This window comes from Terrapene carolina, unplaced genomic scaffold, assembly GCF_002925995.2.
Source record: "Terrapene carolina triunguis isolate 2854851 unplaced genomic scaffold, T_m_triunguis-2.0 Scaffold233, whole genome shotgun sequence".
Lineage (NCBI taxonomy): Eukaryota > Metazoa > Chordata > Testudines > Emydidae > Terrapene > Terrapene triunguis.
Window position 1 is genome coordinate 210,422 of NW_020664584.1, and position 26,303 is coordinate 236,724.

General features: G+C 43.5%; 1 protein-coding gene across 1 annotated transcript in view; it reads right to left on the minus strand.

Moving 5' to 3' along the window:
* Positions 1 to 26,303, minus strand: part of RIMS4 (regulating synaptic membrane exocytosis 4) — a 72,587-nt gene that overhangs the window by 20,006 nt on the left and 26,278 nt on the right. The window contains exon 2 of the mRNA XM_024205438.3: positions 1,030 to 1,171. Coding sequence (XP_024061206.1) covers positions 1,030 to 1,171 — 142 coding nt within the window. The remainder of the gene's footprint in view (positions 1 to 1,029; positions 1,172 to 26,303) is intronic.

Here is a 26,303-nt window from a genome sequence, read left to right on the forward strand (position 1 = left end):
CGTGTTTTTTTACATGTTTTTTTTTTTAAGTCATCCCTGCCAGGGCCCTGTCAAAACTGTTCGAATCGGGCCCTGCACTTCCTAAAGCCGGACCTGCCAGGAATGAACGGACAGATAGGACAGACAGAAGCCACAGTTGGTAGTTAATACTTGAACCCAAGTCAGACTTCAGTAGCACATCTAAACAACATAAGCTGAGTTTAGTTACACGCTGTGAACTTGTGAAGTCAGTTACTGCTCTTGCAGCCATGTGCACAGAATCTGATGTAACAAGGCCCCCTTCTTACTGCGGAAGAGTTTTCCCAAAAAGATTCCCTCGGAAGGCCCCTGGATAGAAAGTGATCATCTCCACATATTGCCTCAACCATGCAAAAACAAAATCAGAATTTCAAGCAACTCAGATCCCCAAAATTTTGGCCTGTGTTTTCTATGCTTCAAGATTTGTACTGTCACAAAGCTGCAAGGCCCAAATCCAGCGTATCATGCTATCGCCGTTCTGCAGGCCCAGAAAGCTTTCTAAATATATCACCCGAAGACGATAACTCAGACACCAGAAGTTTAAAACTTCCAAGAGTATAACATGTATTTAATTATTTACTAGAGATTATCTTGCTAGATATATCCCTTCCATCCCTTGACACAATCATTCCCCCCCGCCCCCCATGAGTTTGTGGGAGAAGACAGACAACAGAAATGTAACACATTATAAACATCAACACTTGTAATCTTATTTACCATAACCACCCCAGAGAGTTTTCTTTTAAAGGCAAGTCCGTAATGAGTGATGGGTTTCCTCTTGAGTTCAGACTCATGAGCACACTAAAAGAAGTGTATAAACAGCAAAACTACTTGCAAACCTTTCAGGGAAAGAACTGCTCTGTTCTGACTCAGAGTAACTGAATTCCCTGCCAATGCACCTACAGCGTGTATAAGTCAGACAAATGTATTATCGATCATGCAAGAAGAAATAGGTTTAGGGGGAATGGAGCATTCCAGAAGTGATTATCCAACTGGCCCCTGCTGACTTACTTTCCTTCAGATCCATAGCTGTTCATACTGTCTTCAATGGATTCATGGCTGGCTTGACGGACCGTCCGACTTGGCATTTCGACAGCCAGACCAGTTTCTGTGCTCCTCTGGATAGCACCTTTGAGTCTCCGCCCATCCCCGTCTAAAAACAAGAGAGACAGCACAGGCAGTCAGCTATTGTTCTGAGCACGTATAGTAACACTGCAGAATAACAATCAAAAGGGAAGGCCTTTCAGGGAATTACTCCTGGAATCTAGAAACCACCCTGCACTTCGTTCTTTTCATATTTTGTCGCACTCAAGCCTGTAGTTCTCACCTTTGTTTGTAATGGGCCTGATGTTCAAACAAGCTTGATACCCAGTTGGGCATTCAAAATGCAAATGTAATTGCTAGCCTACTTTGAACATGCAAATCAGATAATGGAATGTGTCCACGCGCACACACAGATGTACACACACACAGCCAAACGGTGTGTGGACTTGCCCAATTAGTATGCACACTGTACAATTATGAGCAGAGATTAGGTACTAAATTGTGGATCTAATGTGTTTGAAAATCTGCCCCACTGTTTCAAGTTGTGAGGAATGCCGAGGAATCAGAGTGCCAGGACAGTAACAGAAGGATCAGAGGGGAGAGAAGGGGCTGTACAGGACTAGGAACACTCTGAATGAAAGAACAATTGAGGCACAAGCAATAAGGGACCATAAAGGCATCTCCAAAATGGTTTCCCAATGCAGGCCACTCGGAGGGGCTTTAAACAGCAGAAAAGCCCACAGCATGGGCTACTACGTTCACACACGCCCTCAGCTCGACTCGGGTGGGAATCCAAATTTGGTGTCACAGATTAGCTTTTCCTCTTGGGGTTAATCTTCAAAGACTCTGAAATTAACAGCTGCTATTTGCATCCTTCTCTTTAGCAGTCTGCGTTTCTCAGAATGAATTATGTTATATAATGAATATATAATGAACACCATTAACATTAATTGCTTTTGCTGCTGCTAGGTAGCTAACAAGTTTCAGCCTACATACAATGCTTATCCTGAAATATCGATGTCTGCTGCAAGTTCTCTGAATGAGTTGGAATGTGGGAATCTTTTTAAAGGTGCCCACCCATAAACCTGTATAAGAATGTTCCGGATGTTAACACTCAGGTGGTAGATGTGACCCACCGGACCGCTTTGGTATTCCTATTGAATCTTGAACGATGGCAGAGTCCAATGTCCTCTACCAGCTCTGGGCCCCATTCTCCTAGGTGTGACCAAAATGCTTGCAAGTATTCAAAACAGTCAACTTACCCTAAGAGAACTGAACATTGTTAAGTGGCGTCACTTCCAGAAGCACCCCAACTTTATGAAGAGTGCTTCTGTATGTGAAATGAACCGGTTCAAGACAACATCAGCCCTGGAAGTACCAGTTTTAGGGTACTGAGAGTTCTCAAAACATGGAAGAGGATGGGGCCCTCACAGCCACTTCAGAAGCTCTGAGAGCTCAGTCTGTACACATGGGAAGTATTGTGTTATTCTTTCCTATGTGTATAGCAAGCTGCTTGGCCTGGGAACGGTTTTCTCCGGTTCTCTGTGTGAATGGGCATTTCCCAGAAATTGCTGGCCTATTAGCAGGGCCCCTGCCCTACGCTTTGTTTGAAATTAACACTGGTAGGTGAACAATAGGGCAGAGCATCTTCCATTAACTTAGCTAAAAAGCCCCCTTTCTCTGCAATACCCTGAGGTTTCCAACTGAGTAAACATTTAGGCCCAAAGGCATTCTGTACCAGCTGCTGCCCACATGTACAGTACCGTATGCAGGCATCAGACAGTTTGCATGTTTTGGTTAACATTAAATACAGTTTGTATTGTTTGTGTGCCCAGAGCAATGGGAGAGGCACATCATATGAATCAGAAAGTCAAACAAACAATCATAAAAACCACTTCTATCCAAGTCAAAAGCTTCAAACAAAACAAATATTCAGACTTCAGTGAAGGAAAAGCCCAATGAGATGGCCTAATCTAGTCCCAGCTACTGCAGGATTATTCCCAATGGTGTATTTTCTAGTGCTTTGTCCAGCCTTGTTCTAAATGTCCACAGCCTAGAACACCCCTCCTTCACTATAACGTTATCTATCCCGATAGTCTAATTTCCTCCTTAATGTCATTTTGTTCCCCCTAGTTATACCCTTTCTACCATCCTCAACAATTCCCCTCCCCATCCTTGTTATGCATACACCCTCAAAATACTCAGATCCTTCCTCTGTTTAGTTGCATATTCAGTTCTTTCCTCATAAAATCAACCTGAGTCAATAATAATAAACCAGCACTGAAAAATGTTTAAGTGCCTAACCATGAAACATCTGCTCTCAAGATCATTTGATTTTTCCACGGTAACTGGAGATGGCCATGGAATGAAATACTCAAATTACCATATACCTGCGGTTAACAACAAACTAATAGAGGCTTGTGGTGTGAGCAGGCATTTGGCATCCCAAGGCACCTGCCTGGCACAGTGCACTGCCTTGTCTGACAGATTTTTCAGGCCCAACACAAAGGTTTGCCATACAGCAAAAGAGAGCAAAATACAGGGAATGCAGGACACACTCCAGCACTGTATTGGAGATTGTCTCTCACTTCCAGCTGGCACTGGATACGTTCTGCTGCAGCAGAACACACAGCTGCACATCTGCTGGCGTCCTGAGGTGCCTGCTGCATCTCCTTGGCTGTCCAGTTAAATGTGTGATTCAGGAGCGGGGGAAGGGATGAGGAGGAGAACAAAGGCAGTTTGCAGAGGACTGTGAGGGTCTGCAGTTCCTGAATCCAGGCCCGCGGGCCATTGCTGCATCCACACCACCACCACCTGGGAGCCCTGAGGCCTTATGCTCCACTAAAGGTACCGCCCACAGGGACTTAACTAGAGGAGCTTCAGTGTCCCTGATTGGGCCAGGTGCATTATTTAAACCAGAAAGACACAAGAAGTTGTCTGCGCAGCAAGGTGGATGCTGGCTTGCTGCTGCTACAGACCCTGCCATCTGCTACCTGACTCCCTACTGCGTCCCCGGTTCCTGACTTCGACCCTGACCCTGCTCCCGATTCCTGCCCTTAGCCTTGTTCCAGTCCCTGAGCCCTGTTGCCTTGGCTTCCAACTGCTCCGACCCCAAGCTACGGCTCTTTGGCTTCTGACTCCGCACTGACCCTTGGCTTCGTCTCCTGTTTCCTGTCTGACCCCAGCTCCAACTTTTGGCTCTGACACCTGGCTCTTCACTTCAGATATGCCCATTGCATCTGGCTCCTGAATAAAACGCTGACCACCCAACCAGACCACCCACATCCTGGTCACCGGTACCTCTCTTCCACAGACCAGACAATTTGCACAACCCCTCCCACCATCCCCGGGTCCCAGCAGGAGTAGGAATGGATCAATTGGACCGATCTCTGTCCCATGGGGTGCTGGAATCTCAAGAGCGAGTTACTAGGGTGACCAGATGTCCCGATTTTATAGGGACAGTCCCGGTATTTGGGGCTTTTTCTTATATAGGCACCTATTACCCCCCACCCCATCCCGATTTTTCACATTTGCTATCTGGTCACCCTACAGGTTACCCACCTCCAGGCAGATCACCAGGAACTGTGGGCCCAAGTGACACAGCTGGCAGCCAAGAACCTGTCGCTACAGACATGAGCGGACAAGCTCCTTGCTAAGAATGGTGTGCCTCAGGTGCGGCATCGCACCCTGAACTGTGCTGACTTCTGTTCCGGCTTTGCCTGTGAGCTTACTTCGCCATGGGCCTCGTCATCAGTCTATTGTCGCGGGAAACGTTAGACAGGGCGTGCAATGGAGTGCAATAGCCCAATACTAACTGACTGGGATGCCTTCCTACAGGTGTTCTCCATGATATTTGATACTTGCTCAAGAGAACTTGCCCTGTGAAAAAACAATAGAAATGTAGGGCTGGAAGGGACCTCAAGAGGTCATCTAATCCAGCCCTCTGTGCCGAGGAAGGATTAACCATGCATTCCATCCTTGACCAACCCTGATCAGTGTTTGTCTAACCCTTTTGAAAAATTGCCAAGGCTGGGGCTTCTACAACCTCCTCAGGTAAATTGTTCTAATGCTTAACTAACCATATAAGTTAGAAAGTTTCTCCTAATATCCAACCGAAATCTCCCTTGCTACGTACTAAGCCAATTACTTCTTGTCCTCCCTTGGTGTACAGGGAGAACAACTGATCACAGTCCTCTTTATAAGAAGTGTCACAGAAGCATCATGGAGAAACAGCACATTCTGCGTGAGAAGGTGAAAGAGAAATAATAAATAATAATAATAATAATAAATATTTAGCACTTATGTTTCATCTTTACATGTTCAAAGCTCTTCTCAGTCACCCAGCAGCGACTCCCACTGACCAATAAAGGAACAGCATGGATGGGGTCTGAAAGGACTCTCAGCCAGTCCTCCCTGAGCCCAAGTACTGTATCCGAAAGGTAGGAGTGTTAAAAGCTCCTTTGGACGACCTGTAAAATGAAGAGTGTAATGGTACCACTTGGATGGGAATGTTGCCTGGCAAAATAATTTGTCTTAATTTATTTGTTAGTGCTCTCTGGAATGAGTACAGTGAGCTTTGATCTTTCCTGCCATGTCTGTGGAAGATTTACTCTCTGCACCTTTTCCAATTAAGCAATAAAGTTGCCAGTGCAACGTGTTGCTAAAAACCAGATTCTGGTTTGGAAAGATGAACTGTGTTGCCTGGGCACAGCATTCCTCCTCATCAGCTGGTAAGTATCTTGTGCACAGAGCACTGTATCTGCCAGACAGTCCAGCAGTGGACTAGAGGGAGTGAAAGTGGCTGCCTGGATAAAGCAGCGCACAGATCATCGGACACTTCTAAGCATTCTCTCTCTTCAATGTATTTGCAGCGGTCAACTCCAATAAAAGCCAGCTCTTCTCAAGAATGGTGTAACAAGATTGGCAGTGCTGACTACCTTTAGGAATTGCTTTTGTCTCAATATTGGTAAGAAAAATGGTGGTACTTCTCTCACTTTCTCCTCCATCTCCCCTGCCACCCCCCACTGGCCCAGCAAGCAGGCCCTGTCTTGCATGGCTCACATTATCTTGTGTGTCAGTGCAAAGCTCCTGTCTCGATGCTACTGACAGGTTTCTCTGTGCACAGAGGACACAAAGTCCTAAAAATCCACTGAAAATTGTACAGCAACTCATGCAAGGACAGAATTATGCTATTATTGCTATGGGGCACAATTATACTCCAAGAGATGATGGCTTCTCCATTTATTCAGCTGATCTTCCTGAGACTTTCAGTCCTCCTGTTTTCTTTTTATCCCCGTCACCTCTTCTCTTCTTACTTCTCCTCCCCTCCCACAGTTGCTTTGTTACCATCCTTCTCTCTTCCAGTTTCTCACTTTAAAAATTATCTGCTATATTTATCACTCAATTTCTCTCATGCTTGGTCCATTTGGCTTGAACTCTCCTGGCACAGGAGGAAACTAACGCAGTGTGGGTAGACGTGTCTGAGTGGTGCCTTCCATGCCTTTTAAATTAATTGACATCGATTCAAGGTTGGGAGTAGAAATCGACTGAATTTAAAACTGAATAGCTTTGCTTCTAAGTTAATCTATTGCTTCAAAGCACAGTGTGTGTTAATATGCACAGTTTACGCACAGGCAGAACCAAACCACTACCCCACTGCACAATCGAGCCCCCTGTGGAACACATTAATTAGCCTTTTCTCTCTCGAGATCAGTGTTCACATTTTGGCTTTGGTTGCAAGTGAAAATCAGCTTTAGCCTTGCTCCTAAGTCCCATTTGTTCCCACTGCAAAACTACTTGACAAACAAACGTTTTACATACTCTGACTAAGAGAGGTCCGAGGCTTGGAGAGGGTGCTCCAGGTCAAGACTGAGGTGCACCAGCACAGCTGAATCAAACAGCTTGTCTCCACTTACTGGGGGATCGAGGCATGGCAATCGATCCACCGGGGGTCGATTTAGCGGGTCTTCACCCGCTAAATCGAGTGCCAATCGCTCTCCCATCAACTCCGGTACTGGGAGATGGGTAAAGAGAAGCGTAAAGATAAGTTGACGGGAGAGTTTCTCCCATCGACCCAGCGCAGTGTAGACACGGCAATAAGTTGACCTAAGGTACGTCGACTCCAGCTACGTTATTCACGTAGTTGGAGTTGTGTAACTTAGGTCTACTTAGCCCTGTAGTGTAGACCTGCCCTATGATAGGAGAAGGTGTTGCAGGTCAGCACTCAGGGACATCAAGAGAACAAGACTGGGCTGGCAGGTCAAGACTAAGGTGCATTGGCAGAACTGCAGGCAGGAGTTTGCACAGAACCGGCCTGCACTATTCATAACTCAAACAAGGCGCAGTAAATCTCCCTTTATTTCCACAGGCACTAAAGTCATTCCATTTTTTTTTTTTAAAGAAACAAAAATATTGATGCATTTTTGCTCACTTCTGCATTTAGCTGGTTTGCTTTGAGTTAGTAAGAGGGTCAGGGATTTGGGGCAGCCTTATGGGTGAAAATAGGCAAGGAGGGAGCGTTGTTCAGCCAGTGAACATCTCACAAAGGAACCAAATCCTGGGGCAGACAGCGGGTGGAAGTGAAGGCTCCTTGGGCACTACCGTTGGCCTTTAGTGACTAGACTGACAAGTGCACAATGAAGCAGGTACTGCGAATCTCAGCTCAGAAGCGAACAAGTGATTAAGCTGAACTGCCGGCCACCTCTCGCTACTCTGCCAAATAAAAGTCTTATTTTCAAAGGCTTCACTGAGAAGAGAACTTGAATGCCAGCTTCTCCGTTTATAAACGCTGTTGTTTAAATGGTTTTCTTTTCTGCTTATTCAGATGCTGAGCTGAATCCCCAGCAGACCATTTGCCAGGAGGCATTTCATTATGAATCCATTCTAAGATTAACAAAACAATCCCTTTGTTCAAATCCAAAAGCGAGGGGGGAGGGGGAATCTCTATAGAGTGGCATGAATAGCCAACACTTGTGACAGCCTGCCATCCACACGGAATGCACAAGTCAATTTGTCTGTACGAGGCATACCAAACAGTCCTTTTTAGAGAATTTGGAATATTTATTTGTGTTTGCAGCAAGTAATGTTCTGTTCGGAAGTGAATGCTGCTGCTTAGCAAAAATATTGTTGTTTCTGATTGCAGTTAAACTAGCTGACCCCCCCCCCGCATCTCCCCACACTTGGGAGAGCTGACACTAATGACAAGCATTTCACATATCTACATCCTAATGGGCTGTGAATTACATCACCTGAAGAGAGGGGGCATTTTGCACTGTGCCCAGAAGCAAGTGGGACTAAGATTGATTATCATCTCTGCCTACTTAATCCCCTGGAAGCAACAGAAAATGGCAGGGGATATATAGGAGCACTACTCATCAGCTAGTTCACTTCAGTGTCCTGGTTTCAGCCACAAACCCCCATCTAAGGACACACTTTTTTTTAAACTTTAAATGAAATCTTGGCATAGGACAGAAGAAATATTTTGAGTCATTCTTTAAATCTCCTTAAATTAAATATATCGGCACTGCAGAGAACAGTCTGTATAATATTTCTTGTGGGGGCTAAAACTAATTAAAGAAGCAATTTTCAAACTGCAAACCTTAAATTGGCCATAAATCACTCTGTTAGACCATAGCTATGTTTGCAGTTATCAGTAAGTGTTGAAGGAGGGATTCCACCCCATGTTCTACTCATTACACGCTGCCTACAGGAACTGCAAACAGCCTGTGGGGAAATTCCCCGGCAGTCTCTGCATTGGCCCCTTGCAGAAGACAGACTGAAGCTGGATTGGAGTACAGAGGGCTACAGCCATTCAAGCCATCCACAGCGCTAGGGAGGTTACCTACCCTAACTTAGAGTAGTCCTCCTGCAGGGCTGTCTTGGCTTCCCCAACAGCCTGAAACAGGGATAGCTTAAGTCATCTCTGCCCCCTCCTAGAGATGCAGCTCAGGAAGAGACCCTAACTCTCTAATTTCACAGAGCTCAGAACATTTCCCCCTCCCCCAAAAATAAAACAAAACAAAAAATTGTGCAGATAACTTTTTTAAGTCACTGGTGGAAGGTGCCGGCTGGCTGAGGGCCCTGGAGACTGAAGTTCTTTCGTTATCTACTGAACGTGAGCAGCATAAAGAGCAATGTCCTCATTCCGGCTCACAGAAGCAGGGCTGCTGCTCATTGTGCAGGCAGGCAAGGCACAGGGGGTTTGTAAAACAACGTCTCGATTTTAGTCTCACTGAAGCTAAACCAAACTCAACCTTCTTTTTCCCCTTCCTCCCCTATAGGCAGTGGGAAGTGGGACACTGTTCTATCAATCTCTTCTACTGAACCTGCCTTAGAGCCCCGCCTCTACTCTGCTGAGGTACCCACTCTAAGGCTACGTCTTCACTACAGGGGGGGGGGTCGATTTAAGATACGCAAATTCAGCTACGCGAATAGCGTAGCTGAATTCGACGTACCGCAGCCGACTTACCCCGCTGTAGGGACGGTGGCAAAACCGACCTCTGCGGCTTCCCGTCGACGGCGCTTACTCCCACCTTCGCTGGTGGAGTAAGAGCGTAGATTCAGGGATTGATTGTCGCGTCCCGACGAGACGCGACAAATCGATCCCCGAGAGGTCGATTTCTACCCGCCAATTCAGGCGGGTAGTGTAGACCTAGCCTAAAATGGGAGCAGCTGGCCTTTTAGAACTTCACTCCAGAAGCAGGTATGTTCTGGGAGAAGCAATAGCTCTAGCTCTTCCTCAGACACTATATAAGTAGGAAGACCACAAGCACCAGCTTTTAGGGGAAATGTCTAGGTATGCGGTGTTCCAAACACGGGCCCTTTTTCCCCACTAGCATTATTAGCGCAGGAGGAGTTTTCCTCTCTGAGGAGATGTGAGCTGCAGTTTGTTATTAAATCAAGCTGTAACCACACTATACAGGCCTCTACCACATCACCCTTCCTAATGCCTCTTGCCTTCCTAGCTTTGAAGTAACTACTTTAGGGGGATGAGAGGAGTGGATTCTCTGTAGCCATATAATACTTGGTCTTATTACTGAAAATGTTAATGAGGGTGCCAGTTGTAGGTATCATCTGCGATAAGGAAAACCATCTGCTGCAAACTGGGCTAAGACAAACTCACTTCAAACACTCCACTAATGAATCATTGGAGAATAATTTCTGAGTAGGGCTGGATTTGAACCAGTGACCTAAAGGGGAAATACTGTAGTACAGGGGTCGGCAACCTTTCAGAAGTGGTGTGCCGAGTCTTCATTTATTCACTCTAATGTAAGGTTTCGCGTGCCAGTAATACATTTTTAGAAGGTCTCTTTCTATAAGTCTATAATATATAACTAAACTATTGTTGTATGTAAAGTAAATAAGGTTTTTAAAATGTTTAGGAAACTTCATTTAAAATTAAATTAAAATGCAGAGCCCCCCGGACTGGTGGCCAGGACCCGGGCAGTGCGAGTGCCACTGAAAATCAGCTTGTGTGCCGCCTTTGGCACTTGTGCCATAGGTTGCCTACCCTTGCTGTAGTATAACACAGTGAGACAAATATGAGCAGGTGGGAAATCAAACACCCATTTTACTACAGCGGGTGTTAAAGGCACTCCTCTTTCTGGTTTGTGAAGGAGAGGATGACCACTGAACATGAAACCAAAAAAACACTTAGGATTATTTAAGACACACTTTCTATTCCTTAGATGGTCAACACCAATGGAGTTGGGATTTCTGAGCAATGGAGCCTACCAGCAGGCTATTCCTACTGGACTGCAAATTAGGCTTGGGATCAATAAACCATCTAGCTATTTTTTTTTCTTTCTATTATAAAACCTGAAAAAGGAACTTGACCATTTTGAGGCTTTTTGAGTAAATAACTCCTGTGACATCATAAGCCTTTTTAAAAAGCTACTTGGAAAATTTTCCAGTAACCCTTCTAGATGGAAAATGCCTTTTCAACCAAATTGATCTTTTTTGTGTGCGTGCAAAAAACTTCATTGTGATTGGAATTTTTCCATTTTTCAGTGAAAAATTTCAAAATGAAAACTTTAGAAATTTTACAAAAATTCATTTTGGCAGGAAAAGCCACTCTCTGACTCTTACTTTCTTTCACAGGAAAAAGGTAGGGAAAGTTTAAAGAAGTGGGTGCCCCCCAAAATGAATTTTTTTTCCATAAGTTTTCAAAAGACTTTTTAAAAAACCCTCGTTTGAGAGTTCATCACATTTAAAAAACTGAAATTCTTGAACAAAATGACAAATTTTATTTCTAAATATTTAATGGAAATTATTTATTAACCAGATTTATGCTCGGCAGAATTCTTTCCAACTTTCCATGTAACTTGTTTGTGACAGCACCAAACAGCTTAGTATGGAGGCTGGTGCTGATTTTTTTTAAATGGAACAAAATAATTGATTTTTGTCCCAAAGCTGCCACCCCTTGTAGAGAAGAGTCTTGATTCAATAAAATGACCATGTAGAGAAGGAACAGCACTGCTATAATTACAGTGCTGAACAGTATAGAGAGGTACAAATGTGTGTGTTTTGTTTTTAAATTAGTTCAGTGATCCCTTTGGGACAGAGGGGAAAAATTAAATGCTTCACAGCTGCCACAGAAGCCCTGCAAGGCCAGTAGCTTCTTCAGCTTAAGTGATGGTCCAAATGTCTTAATTCATATAAAACAGTAAATTGCACCTTTCCAGAACCTTGGGTGTTGTTGCCACATAATAAAATGAACAAGCCAAATAATGCACAAAACTGCACAGAGCAGCCTCTTCACAAACTACACCTCAGCCACAGATCCCCAACCTTAGTGCACAAGCCCAACTCTCAGCACAGCCCTCTCCAAAGCCTGAGGAACGAAGTAGGATTTGCAGTGTGCCCTAAAGGCCAGCAGATTTGGACCATTTTGTATTGTGTGTGAGAGCACACATGCACCTGGAGGAGTGGAATTAATTCAGGGCCGCTCAGAGAGAACACACTGCAGGCAGCCCCCTCTCTTTTAAAATAAGGGGCTGCGGCGCTTCTGTTGATCTCAGCTGCAGCAAGGTGGTACGGGGAGAGATGCATCTCTCTTACAGTCAGGCCTCAGGCCATTTGAACAACACCTTAACTCTGCTCAGAAACGGACAGCCAGCCAATGCAAGATCATGGCGTACTTGACCCTTGGGGAGTGCACAGCAGCAGTCCAATTGCGAGGTGACAATGGATCGGTTCACAGTAGCATGACCTGCATCTGAATGAAATTGTCATAATCTCTTGGCCAGAAATAAGCAAGAGACAAAAAACTGTCCTGGTCAACATGGTTTTAGGATTAGCTAATACATACATCTTGGAAAAGAGACGACTAAGGGGGGGAAGATGATAGAGGGCAAATCACTTCCTGTCTCTGTGGTGGTTTCCTCTCCCACCCTTTGTCTGTCTTGTTTCTTTTCATAGTAAGCTCCCATAGCACAATGGGGCGCTGATCTCATTCGGAGCCTATACAAAAAATAATTACCCCCAAATTTATAAGCCATTGTGTTGTAATACTTATTTCCCACAACGAGGGGGAAATGCCTAACTCAGGGGTCGGCAACGTTCGGCACGCGGCTCGCCAGGGTAAGCACCCTAGCGGGCCGGGCCAGTTTATTTACCTGCTGATGCGGCAGGGTCGGCCGATCGTGGCCTCAACTCGCCGCAGTTCGTCGTCCTGGGCCAATGGGGGCGGCGGGAAGCAGCGCGGGTGAGGGATGTGCTGGCTGCGGCTTCCTGCCACCCCCATTGGCCTGGGACGGCGAACCGCGGCGAGTGGGGGCCGCGATCGGCCGAACCTGCCATGTCAGCAGGTAAATAAAGTGGCCCGGCCCGCTAGGGTGCTTACCCTGGTGAGCCGTGTGCCGAACGTTGCCGACCCCTGGCCTAACCTGATACTAATACATGAAGATGTATGGATTCAAACCTGCAGCCATATTGCCCAATCCAACAATCTGAAAGTTCACAAACTAAGAAGTCCCTGGAATCATGAAATAAACTGAAATGCAGACAGGCAGCTACTTTACATTCCAGCACCTTCCTTGGGCTCTCTTGCTGTCACTCCAAGACCCCTCCAGTCCCCCATTTCAGGATAAGGACTTTCTGGATCCAGGATCACCAATGCTAAGAGGTAAAAGCGATCCATGTCGTTGGGTTAAATGTCCTCTTCCCTGCCAAACATGACACATTATAAACGTTTGCTCCGGAACCCTACCTAATTACAGGAGAGTTGAAGAACCAGAGCGCTCTGTCCTACTTCCCCCATCTATCTTACACTATTTTTAACTCTGAGGATGTTGTCTCAGCCCAGGATCTGAAATATGAATGAACCAGAGCTGCAGTAAACCTCCAGAGACAGAAGAGAAGAAAGAAAAGGTGTGACAATTCCAGAGAGTTAGGTGATTATAAAGTGTCACTCACACCAACTATACCTTTCTCCAGAAGAAAGAGGCAATAGTGTCCAAAACAGACAAATGACAGAAATTGCTTTTTGTTTTTTAAGTGGATTTTGAGATCACGTAGTTTATGAAAGAGAGAACAAAGGAAATAAAAGATGCTGAACATGTAACTGCCTCACTTGAGTTCCTAGGGAGAGCTGGTGATGTTTAGCTACAAATAAAAAGAACAGGAGTATTTGTGGCACCTTAGAGACTAACAAATTTATTAGAGCATAAGCTTTCGTGGGCTACAGCCCACTTCTTCGGATGCGCTAGGTTTGGGGAAAAGCAATTTATTTGTCCAAACTTGTAACATCACCATCTTCGCTTCCTTCCCTTAGTCCAAGTGAGGCGCAGGACCCGCTCTTAAAAGGAACGTGCCTACTGTTTGTCAAGTTCATCTCGTCTATATATAGCGCCACTGCCTTTTGATAATTTGTTATCAATACAATTAAAAGATACAAAGCCAAGTTTTCCGTACCACACATGAAGCTCTGTGAATTTCAGTAGGGTTGCAAACATGAAATCGAATGCAAAAATCAGGCTTTGAATTTCCTTTAGCATGATTTATGTTCAGCTTGAATCTATGACCGTTTAAATATATTTTCCTTAAGGAAATGAATCATCAAGTACATAGGAAGTCATCCCAAATTAGACATATTATTTTATAACTTGTGTCCATTTCAGACTGGTTATTTGATCTACTGTAGGTGTAACTGAATCACAAAAGTAAAGTCACACTTAACTTCCGACATTAAACTTCAGATCACACCATATTGTTAAATTTTACTATAGAACCTGTCAGTTTAGTATCTACGGCAAACAAGAACCTGGGCATATGTTTCAATTAACTCTGTGTATCACTAAGGGCTGGTCCACACTACCCGCCTAATTCGGCGGGTAGAGATCGATCTTCTGGGATCGATTTATCGCGTCTCATCTGGACGCGATAGATCGATCCCAGAAGCGCTCCCCCGTCGACTGCGGAACTCCTGCTCGCCGAGAGGAGGAAGCGCTGTTGACAGGGGAGCCTGCCTGCGCCGCGTGGACCCGAAGTAGGTATTTTTAGTTCGATATAGGAAACGTCGACTTCAGCTACGCTATGCTCATAGCTGAAGTTGCGTTTCCTATATCGATCCCCCGCCCCAGTGTGGACCAAGCCTAAGAAGAGGACATGCAGAAACTTCCTAGATAGAGTTACATTTACTTGCAAATGAAAAATCCACACTGATCTGTAGCTCTGGCACATGCAACTGTAGGTCACCTGAAGCTCTGTATAAGCTTGAAAGCTTGTCTCTTTCACCAACAGAAGTTCGTTCAATGAAAGATATCACCACACCCACCTTGCCTCTCTTGTACAACAAAGAACGGAATCCCTTTTTTAAACATTACAAAGAACGGCACTCAGACATCCACTTCTAACCTGCCCACACTGCAAAATCAGCATGTGAGGAGGATTGTTGTGTTTCGCGAAAGCTTGGAGAACAGTCCCATGTGTTTTTCACAGGCAGTTTGTGTTATTGACACAGTGGGACCCAGGCTCACTAATTGGCTCTTCCTATTTGCAAACAAGAGTCCTGCTCCTGCAAATGGATCCATGTATTCTTAAGGGCCCATCCACGTGAAAGACTGCAGAATCAAGGGTTAATTTAAAAGCCCCACTCTGCCTGGGGAGAGTTAAGGCAAAGCATCCTGTGAAGCAAGTACAGAGCCAAAAAGATAATCTAGGGCCAGCATAATAATTTGGAAGGTTGCAAGCAACAGCAGAATCCCAGACTGCCTGGGGAGAAGGTTGGTCTCCAACTCAGGCTGTGCTAGAAGCAGAGACAGAACCAACCCTTGAGTTGTAGGTTGCATGAAACCATGTGATCCAATGCAACCACTTTGAGATCAGCTCTGTCAGGACACCCACGTCACAAGTGGGAAACAGACATATCTCAAATCTAATGTTTTGCACTTGGTAAGAGTCTATGGAAGTCCATCAGTGCACATGAATCAGTAGGGAGCATGAACAGTACCCAAATTGTTCAGAGGCTCAGTTACTTCTTGCATGTTCCACCAACACCCTGGCAAAAAATAACGTAGAACCAAATTTTCAGCGGACCCTAAATCCGAGGTCTAAACTTTCTCATCCACAGATCTGGCAAACTGATAACATGTTGGCTACATCTGGGATTAGCGTGCAAACAAAAACAAAAAACCCACAACGCTCAGATGTGAAAATCTTCCCCGGTGAGTTAAAGTGGTTTTGGAAATTTGGCCCAGAGTTTAAGCAGAGTACAGTGTTCTAAATGGAAGAATCATTTAAAACTTGGCCAGGGTAGGAAAAGAGACAATTTCTTCATCCTCAGTGAAGAATATAGGAGGATGTAGGAACCATCCAAAATATCATGCTTGTTTAAAGATTACTGAGTATTAGGGGGGGAAAAAATCCATCAATGCAGCAGTAGAATATACTTGAGGAACAACAGCAAGATCTAGTTTTAATAGAAGGTTCTCTATTTGTTGTTACCAAACAACCAAATAGATGGAGAAATCTGTGTCAATCACAGGGATTTGGAGGGAAGAGGGCAGGCCATGGTGTTCAATATTGTATCAAATGGAATTTGTGCTAGCCACTCTCATCACAGAATAGTTCTGTGCCAGCCAATCAAATAGCTGACCATTATTCATGGATACAGTATGACTGCACCTAGCCATGACTACCCCATGCCTCTGGTACATGTGAGACCCCAAGGTAATTTAAAATCCTATGGCTGAGGCTGCATAGTTTTGTTCAAAATATTTCTAAATTTATTTTAGAGGAGAAGTGGAGATGAAATGAACCTTACTGGGTTCTGTACCTCTTTGCCCAGGGGGAGTAAGAGAGGACAGAACAGAGGGAAAAAAAGACTATGTACTAAGTTTTGACAGAGCCAGTGTAAAAATAATTTTGCAGACTACCATGAGTAGTTCAGCCAGATCAAACATTTATTAGAGGAGCATGTATCTGCATTTAGTGTTGAGGAGGAAAAATCATTATACCATAACGAACAGGAAAATATTTGATGTGAACTGATTTATAAAGTGTACAAGAAAAGTACAAGACACTGTGTTTAAACAAGGTCAGTCTACAGAAAGAACAGGGGGAGTAGAGGCTGGAATATTACAGACCTTGTAAATTATTCGGAGGTTGCTCATAAGATGCATGTATCTACACAGCTGGTCTGTTTTCTACCTGTAGTTATCGTAATTAGCCAAGGAACTGGCAGAAATTAAAATGTTGTGGAATTTCTTCTGAGACAAGGTGCTGACAGTGGCAAAGGAAATAAATATCAGATACAGTGCAACAAATTTTCACAACATTTTATTCTGCGACACATACTGTATGTGTGTTAATATTTTATGTGCACCTAGTTACACTGCAGCAGGCATTAGTGCTAAAATGAAGCTGTGCCATTGAGACTCCAGATTCATATTTGCATCAAATAATACAGAAATAGATGCAATGAGATACGAAATTACACACACACACACACACAATTTTAAAGCTGAACTTCAGATAAACGCCTTAGATCTCAAATCAGTAACAAATCTCTGTGCATGCTTAAAAAAAAAAAAATCACAAAGAACATTTAAAATTGAAACAAATTCATTTCCTCCTTCATTTGCCTGGCAAGTCTTGAGTTCAGGATTCTGTGTTTCCCCGGCAACAGAGGATGACATCAAAGATCTTGTAGTAGTAGGCAGTACAAGGAAATGCTTTATTTTTTTGCCGTGTCCTTCTTTGTTGCCAAAGAAACACAGACACCTGAACTCAGGACCTGGCAGGTGAGTGAAGGAGGAAATGACATTCCATTATTTCCATTTTAAAATGTCTTTGGAGATGTGGAGCCTGTACAGAGAGAGTTAATTGGAAATAAATTAAGATTTCCATCCCAAGCAAAAATCTCTGAAGTTCCCCTCTAAATATAAATCATGGGACTGAAGAGTTGGTAAGAAACTCCAGCTTGTAAATTCTGTCAATATTCACTTTGGAAAGCATTTGAAATGAAGACTGCAAATTTAATAACATCACTTTGGAGAGGAATTTTACCATCCCTGACTATATACAAGGGCAATTTGTTCTTGCCTATATATTGTAATATTTAAAAGAAAAAATACAAAACCAACCAATAAACCAGCCTAATGTCTTATATGAGGCTTTGCCTTAGCCACAGCTCTAAGGCAACACACAGGCAAGGGCTTTGTCACCATACCAATACCAACACCCATACCAATGAGAGGGCCAATGAGCATTTTTGTTTTATACTGGTGCAGGGAGGTACCATGAATCAGGCTCTGGGTGGGTGGAAGTAAAGCTTTTGATTAAAAAAAAAAAAAAAAAAAAAAAAAAAAAAAATAGGTCACCCTTCCTATTTCAGCTTTCCATGCTGTTGTTGTCCTGCGATAATCATATCGGGCCACAAAAGTCGAGAATACAAAGAACCCAATACAAGTTGTTGAGTTTAAAGGCTAGATCCAAGGTGTCCAGTCTGAAAAGCTTCAGGTTCCCTATGATATTACATTCAAAAGCATGGGCAGGTGTTAAAAGCCTGATCCCAAAACATCTTGCAGAGTGGATATATCTTAGGCCCATCTCTATTGATTTCATTCCTGCAGTGTGCCCTGTCTGCAACCTCACAAGATCAGAGGCTCTTTCACCTTCTGACCATTTATTTCAGGTAATATTCCTCTTGGTTGGGTGACAATATTCTCAACAGGTATCATTCCATCCTGAGTTTCCCATCTTCCAGTTCTGGTCAGGTCATCAGCTACTTCATTCCTGTTTACACCTGGGGGTGATGGAATCCACTCAGAAGGCAAATTACATGTCTGCCTTTTAGCTATATACCGTGGGAGGCATTTTAAATAGTAACAGCAAGAGGCCCATAACACTGCAAACTGGAGGCAGGGAAACGGAATGACGACAGAGTGTCAGGCTGACGTCCAGTTCATGTTACCAATCTTAGTTACATGTGGCAATTGAGACTCTCTTCTGGGGTCTCCCCATGACACGGCTCTCTGAAGAGGTCTCCAATCCTGCTACTTTCTTTGTTACAGCACAAGAAAGTGTGACAACGTTAGCCTCAAGCCTCAAACAGCAGCACTACTCTCCCATTCACGTCAGCAGACAATTCTACATTTCCTTCCTTCGTATGCGTAACTCACTGGTCAGTATGTGTAAGGAGTCTAGTGCAGGCCTCAGCTACAGAACCCTGGTCTTTAGCTAAAGCTGTAGAGGCTCATGCATTTAGCTCCAGAGGTCCCTGGTATGCCAGTCAAAATAATGACCATCAACTCGTTCCAACTGAATCTTAAGGACCTTCTTTTTCTGCCTTCTTCAGTTAACTCGCCCGGTTGCCTTTACATTTCTTTTGGCTGCTGCTTTTATTTTAGTTTCATTCTGTAACTATTTATCTCCAAAGTACTTTAGCATGGACCACACTGTGCACCATAAAGTTGTATTGTAAAAAATCACCTGTCTCCCAAGAGCACTATTCCCACCAGGGATGTCAATCGTTGCTTCAGAGTAGCCAATACCACTTAGTTTCCCCCATTTCTGACTTCACCACTCATCTGTAGAGGCTGGGCTGTCGAGGGACATGGAGAAGATCTAGAATCAAAGCTAAATACGGTGTATTTTGTCAGCCACTTCCATGGTGAAAATTCAGTTATATTCACTGGAGCCTGTATCAGTCGCTTGATGAACTCAGGATGGGTAACAAGGAAAGGAAGCCCTAAATAAAGTTGCCATGAAAAGCAGTCACCGCCATTGTGAACCATCCTCAATTAGATGGCTATAGATTGGTTTCTTTGAGCACTTGCATATGGAACAAAAGATTCCCCTCCCCAAACCAATTCTCAGACTGAAGCTTTCTGACCTTTCCTGGGAGCTGGCCTCTTCTCAGTTTCTCCTTTCAAATACTGACACACACACCCCAACACATACATTTAACTTGCTACAGGCACATGCTGGGGATTAGCCATACTTCCATCAGAGTCAATGTGAACCACACCACTAAAGCCCTGCGTATCAGGTTGAAATTTGAATCTCAGTCAGGGACCTTGAAGCTCAGCTGGAGTTCTCTGCCTAAGAAAGAGGCAGGTAAGCTGCCTTGTCTTGTCTGCCAAAATGGCCCACTAATCTTATTGTCATCCACTGTCAGAGTGTTTTCTGTGCAGTGGTTTAATACCTGTACCTACACCTTATAGAGCACTTTTCTTCAGTAAATCTCAAAGCGCTTTACAAAGGAAGTCAGTATCATTATCCTCATTTTACAAGTGGAAAAACTGAGGCACAGGGGGATTAAAGCAACTTGCCCAAGGTCACACAGCAGACCAGTTGCAGAGCCAGGAATAGAACCCACTTCTTCTGAGTCCCCACTGTCTTGCTCTGCCCTGCCCACTAGGCCACATTGCCTCACTCCAGGCAATGACTAAACAAAATCCCAAATCTCTATCTTGCATACTACAAAGTAAAAACAAAACAACAACAACAACAAAGTCATTGGGCCACATCCTTAGCTGCTGTGAACTGGCATAGTTCCACTGACATCAATGGCAAGATTTTCACTTCTGATGCTGGTTGAATTCCTGCTAGGTCCTACAAGGGAAAACACCCTGATAAATGTGCACAAGAAATTAGTTAATAGCATCAATATTGGAGGGGCTACCTGGGTATATTCTGTATGACCTAATTATATACACAAATGACATTAAAAGAATGTTAAGGTTGCAAAGTCAATGCTCTTCTTTCTCCTCCGCCTCTGCCTCCTCCTCCCCCTTCCACGAGATAGAGGTACTAGAGCATCTCAATTAAACCATTTTAAGAATTTTTTAAACCATGACAAAAATATATTTTCCCTAACCTCATTCTTGGATACAGTTCCATCATTTTAGATGAAACTTTCCAAAAAAAATTCAGCCTGAGGCAGAGACGTGGTATGGAAAATTTCATCCCAAATGGTTCAAGTTTTTCAAAATTATAAGCAACTGAAAACAGGGTCTTGAGAAATATCAGGTAACCTTAACCTATAATAAATATTGTGTCATCAAGACATGGCCAGTCATCACCTTAATCATTCACATGTATGATGTGCCCCTTTCTCCTATCTTTTGCTTTTTTAGAATGTAAACTCTTTGGGAGTGGGACCATGTCTTCCTTTATGTTTTGCCAGCATATATAATGTGTGCTACTTATAGCTTTGCCCAATGCCTGCAAGGAGCCCTGCAGAGTAATTTTCAGCTTCACCCGAAGTTTGTAAAAGTATTGCATTGATATATAGGTATCAATCATATTACCAGGTGGCAAAAACAGCCTCCAGATTATTAATAGTCACTGACATGCCATATTGCCCTGTTCACTAAGTTTATGCAAATAATGATAACATCAGAAACTGCCTATCACAGACATGGCAACAAGGCTTAGCTTAATAAATCAATGAAAACACGGACACTAAATAATTTGCAATAAAAGGCTGACAATACAAGGCTACTGAGAAATCTTAACCAAAGCCCTCTCTAATGTTATGCACTAAAGGCTAAATTCTGCCCTCCATTTTGCGTGTGCCCGCTGAAATCAATTACTGCTGTGTACTCATAACTGAATGCTGAATTTGGCCTTAAGTTGGTGAACATAAGATTTACAGTATCATCCTTCTAAATTCATTATAATTTATTAATATTTTCAGGCTGGAATTTAGCTCCTGAAGTCTGGAATGTGCACTCCTGACTGACCAAAAACCTCCTGACTAGCTGTGATAAGACTTTGTCCCTGTTTATTGAATCTATGCTGTTAGACCTTAAAACCATCATGTGATTCCTTAAGTAGCCCATGAAATTGTGACACAGGACCTGGGACTGAGATGCAGCATAATTTCTTCTGCACTTGAGCAATTTAATTCTTATTTAACAACTTGAAAACTGATTAACAGTGACAGTTTCTGTCCCTCTCTGCAAGTTCTGGCCATGTGCAATTTTCTCTGAGCTCACTTCCAAGACCACCATATTTGACCAATATGCTATACAGCCTTTGGTGACAGTGTGTGTCAGTGTAATAGGCCTTTCCAAATGCATGCAGATGACTCATTTATGTAATATTTCCACAAAAACACATTTTCATAACACAGCTTCGGTCACCCGGCTTGTTAGTGACCATAAAATCAAGTCAGTGCCAGCTCAGTCAGGGGGGTGGGGGGCAATTGCCTCACTCAGAGAAATGGCAAACTCAAATTAAAGCAAAACTCATTGACCTTCCTCTCCATTTACCGCTGTTACATTAGCCGCAGAGCTCTTTCAATGAAAGGTCCCAGCAGGGCAGCTGGTCTGGTGCTCCAGACTGTTCAGCATATGTTCCTGCAGGCAGAAATGCCAACCCTTTGCTTTCACTGAATAGCTCAAAGCCACAAAAGTGGATGAAGAGACACTTTCAAAAGTGCCTTAATTAATTAGTACCTGTGCAGCTTAAGGAACAGGGCTCAGCACGAAACGTCCCAAAGGCCTGACCTTTGGGTTGGACGAGCTATTTGCTCCAATGATGCGGAAAGAAAAATCCATTTCACTGAATTCTCAAATGTACCAAAATATCGAAGATTACTGGGCGCCATCTGAAATTTTGCCCAAGGCCACCACTACCTGCAGGAATCCTAATTGTTAGGACCATCTCCAGATATGTATGTGCCTCAGGGCTTGATCCTGCGCCCACTAAAGTCAACGGTAATGCTCCTATTGAGTTCAATGGGTGCAAGATCAGACACAAAGTAATTAGGGGGATCTTAGTATTGTAATCCTTCTCCTACCTTTCCCTTTCTCCCAATTTTGTCTTTTATTCGCTTTCATCTGTTGTGGCATGTCTGAATTTAGACTGTATTTAGAATGTCCTTCAAGGCACCTCCAGGTGTCTTCACCTGGTTCTGTTACATTCCTAACACGCTTTGGGGTATTTAATAATAGTAACAACCCAAAGATCTCATGGTTGGTTACCCAAAGGCACTGGTGGATGAAGAGACACTCTAATAATGAAAGGAATCTCCGTTGCTCCTTTCACGGTAACAAAAAGTCTGAGTCTTTCATTAGACAGACACCCACCCGGTTGCAGATTAGTTCAATCATTTGTTCTTCTTTCTTTTTAAAGGAATGTTTATCATCTCTGTCAGCATTTTATTAAGTAGGCAGCTGAGAGCCTTATTCCTGTCTTAGTTACTTAACTGATTTGTGTAATTAGTGCTGGGAGAATAAAATGGCAAATTATCTGTTGAAGTTTGCCTTTTCCTCTTCATGAATTGTCCAGGAACAGTTTGATTAAAAATATATATATATATTTGTTTCAAAGAATTCTCTGGTCAATAACACTTGGTTTGTACACAAGCAAGTCAGCGTGCCTATTCAATATGGAACATTCAAGCACAGATAGGTAGCTTTGAGAAGGCATAGGTTATTGGTTTTTGCTCCCACAAGAATGATCCTTAGACTGTTCGGGTCATGACTGCAGTCTCTCCGATTTGCTTTTTGTGACAAAAAAGTGTGGCAACTAACTGTGATGCTCCCAATGTGACGTGTGAGGCATGGGGACCTTGGCATGAGCTGGCACCTGGCCTGTCAGCATTACACAAACCTGGGGGAAGTCTACATTAGACTTTATCTTTACAGATAAAGGCCTGGCCCACACTAGGAATTAGCACAGTATAATTATGTCACTCGGGGTGAGAAAAATCCACACCCCTGAGTGATGCAGTTAAACAGACCTACCCCTCAGTGTAGACACCGCTAGGTCAATGGGAGAATTCTCCTATTGATCTGGCTACCACCTCTTGGGAAGGTGGATTACCTACGCTGACGGGAGAACCCTTCCCAGGTAGTGTCTTCACTGAAGTGCTAAAGCTATGCAGCTGCAGCAGTGCAACTGCATCGCTGTAGTGTTTTAAGGGTAGAGGAGTCCAAAGAGGAACTGATCACAGAACTAAAAATTAATGGGAGCTTAGACACAAGTGATCATGACTTGATCACATTTATTATGATGTGCAAACACAAAGTCCAACCAGTAAGATATATATACTTGGTACTTTCAAAGTACAGTGTCACAAAGCTGAAAACTACTATGAACCACAAATCAAGTGGGAGGAAGAATTTAATCAGAAAATTTTGAATGATAATTGGGAATTGTTTAAGAACACTTTACCAGATGCTGAAAAAGCCACAACCCCAAATTTAAGGAAGAAGCTCATATTGGTTAAAAAACTGACCTGGTTTAGAGGGGAGGTGAAGGCAGCTACAAAAAATAATTTTATATATATTTATAATTTCTCTATCTTCCATTTGTTTTGGAATGAGAAAGAGAAAGTTGACAGTAATGAATTTAAATCAGAAGCTAGGAATTGTAGAAAACTGATAACTTGCATCTACGAGTTTTAAAAGACCTAGCTGAGAAGCTCACAGGGATGCTAATGTTTATTTTCATTAAGTTTCAGCACACCAGGGAAGTTCCAGAAGACTGGAAAAAGATAATTTTGTGCCATATTTAAACAAAATAAGCAGGATGATCTAGGTAATTATTGGCCCATCAGTCTGACATCAATCCTGGGCAAGATAATGGAGCAGCTGATACAGGAGTTAATTAATAAAGAATTAAAGGAGGGTAATATAATTAGTGCCAATCAGCATTGGATTTTGGAAAATAGATCCTGTCAAATTAACTTGATTTTTTAATGTGATTTCAAGTTTGGTTGATAAAGATAATAGTGTTGAAGTAATATACTTAGACTTCTGTAAGCATTTGACTTGGTACCACACAATATTTTGATTGAAACACTAGAACAATATAAAATTAACATACCACCCATTAAATGGATTAAAAGATGGCTAACTGATAGGTCTCAAAACGTAATTGTAAACGGGGGGGGGGGGGATCATCATCGAGCAGATATGTTTCTAGTGGGGTCCCCACAGGGATCTGTTCTTGCCCCTACATTATATAAAATTTTATCAATGATTTGGAAGAAAACAAACTCACTCGTCACTCAAAGTTTGCAGATGACAAAAATTGGGGGAGCGGTGAATAATGAAGAAGATAGATCACTGATGTAGAGCAAATTATTGCTTGGTAAACTGGGCGCAAGCAAACAATATGCATTTTAATACAGCTAAGTGTAAATGTATACATCTAGGACAAAGAACGGAGACCATACCTGCAGGATGGGGGACTCTATCCTGGGAAGCAGTGACTCAGAGATTTTGGGGTCATGGTGGGTAATGAGCTGAACATGAGCTCCCAGTGCAACATTGTGTCCAAAAGAGCTATGCAAGCCTTGGATGCATAAACAGGGTAATCTCAAGTAGGAGTAGAGAGGTTATTTTACCTCTGTATTTGGCACTGGTGTGACCACTGCTATAATAGTGTGTCCAGTTGTGCTGCCCACCATTCAAGAAGGAGGTTGAAAACTGGAAAGGGTTCAGAGAAGAGCTATGAGACTGATTAAAGGATTAGACAACACGCCTTATAGTGAGACTCAAGGAGCTTAATCTATGTATCTTACCAAAGAGAATGTAAAGTGGTGAGTTCATTAGTCTCTAAGTGTCTACAAGGGGAACAAATATTTAATAATGGGCTCTTTGATCTAGCAGAGAAAGACATAACACGATCCAATGGCTGGAAGTTGAAGCTAGACAAATTCAGACCAGAAAAAAAGGTGTAAATTTTTAACAGCGAGAGAAATGAACCATTGACCAATGTTTGAGGTGGATTCTCCATCCCTGACAATTTCTATACCAAGTCTGGATGTTTTTCTAAAAGATCTGCTCTAGAAATGTGTGATGGGGTGTTCACCCCACACCAGCCCTGAAGGGGGTAAGGTGGCCCAAGAGGGGCCAATTAACCTTCACAGTTGCACATGATGGGAGGCCCAGGGAATTATAAATACACCTCTACCCCGATATAACACGACCCGATATAACACGAATTCGGATAAAACACGGTAAAGCAGTGCTCCAGGGGGGGTGGGGCTGCGCACTCCGGTGGATCAAAGCAAGTTCGATATAACGCGGTTTCACCTATAACACGGTAAGATTTTTTGGCTCCTGAGGACAGCGTTATATCGGGGTAGAGGTGTATTAATTATAAAAGCCAGCTGGGGGAGAAGCTGGGAAAGGAATATAAAGAGAGGATGTTTGTAGTAGCAAGGGGCTGCAGGGAGAGAGTCTGCAGTCATTCTGTGGGAGCAGAGAGATGGGGAGGCAGAGGATGAAACCCTGAGGAAGAGAATAAAGCCTGGAATAAGGGCCAATCCCAGACGAGCAGTAGGGAAAGAAAACCTGCTAAGACAGGGTAAGAAGCCGCCCTGGGAAACAGCAAGCAGGGAAACTGTAAATCTTAGCTGCTGGTTACAGTGTCCCTGGCGTGGAACCCAGTGTAGGAGGGTGGGCCTGGGTTCTCATATCAGCCAATAGGGGGACTACTGGAGGTGCCACCCGGACAGCTGATCTAGCAAGACTTTGAAGCCCTAGAAAGTGAGGGACCAGACAGTGACCTAGCTGCTGGGCTGAGTCTTGGAGAGACCATTGCAGAGATGGAGTGACCATCGGCAGGGGGCGCCATACAGGAAGAATGCTGCTACACCACACGCAGCCTGGAGGAGGCGCTCCTGTTGTGAGTGAACCCCCATTACAAAATTATTTGGGGATGTTCTATAGCTTGTGATACAGAAGGGGGTCAGACTCGATCTAACGGCCCCTTCTGGCCTCGGAATCTATGAATATCCTCCAATATTTGCTGAGAACACCCCATTTCCCCAAATA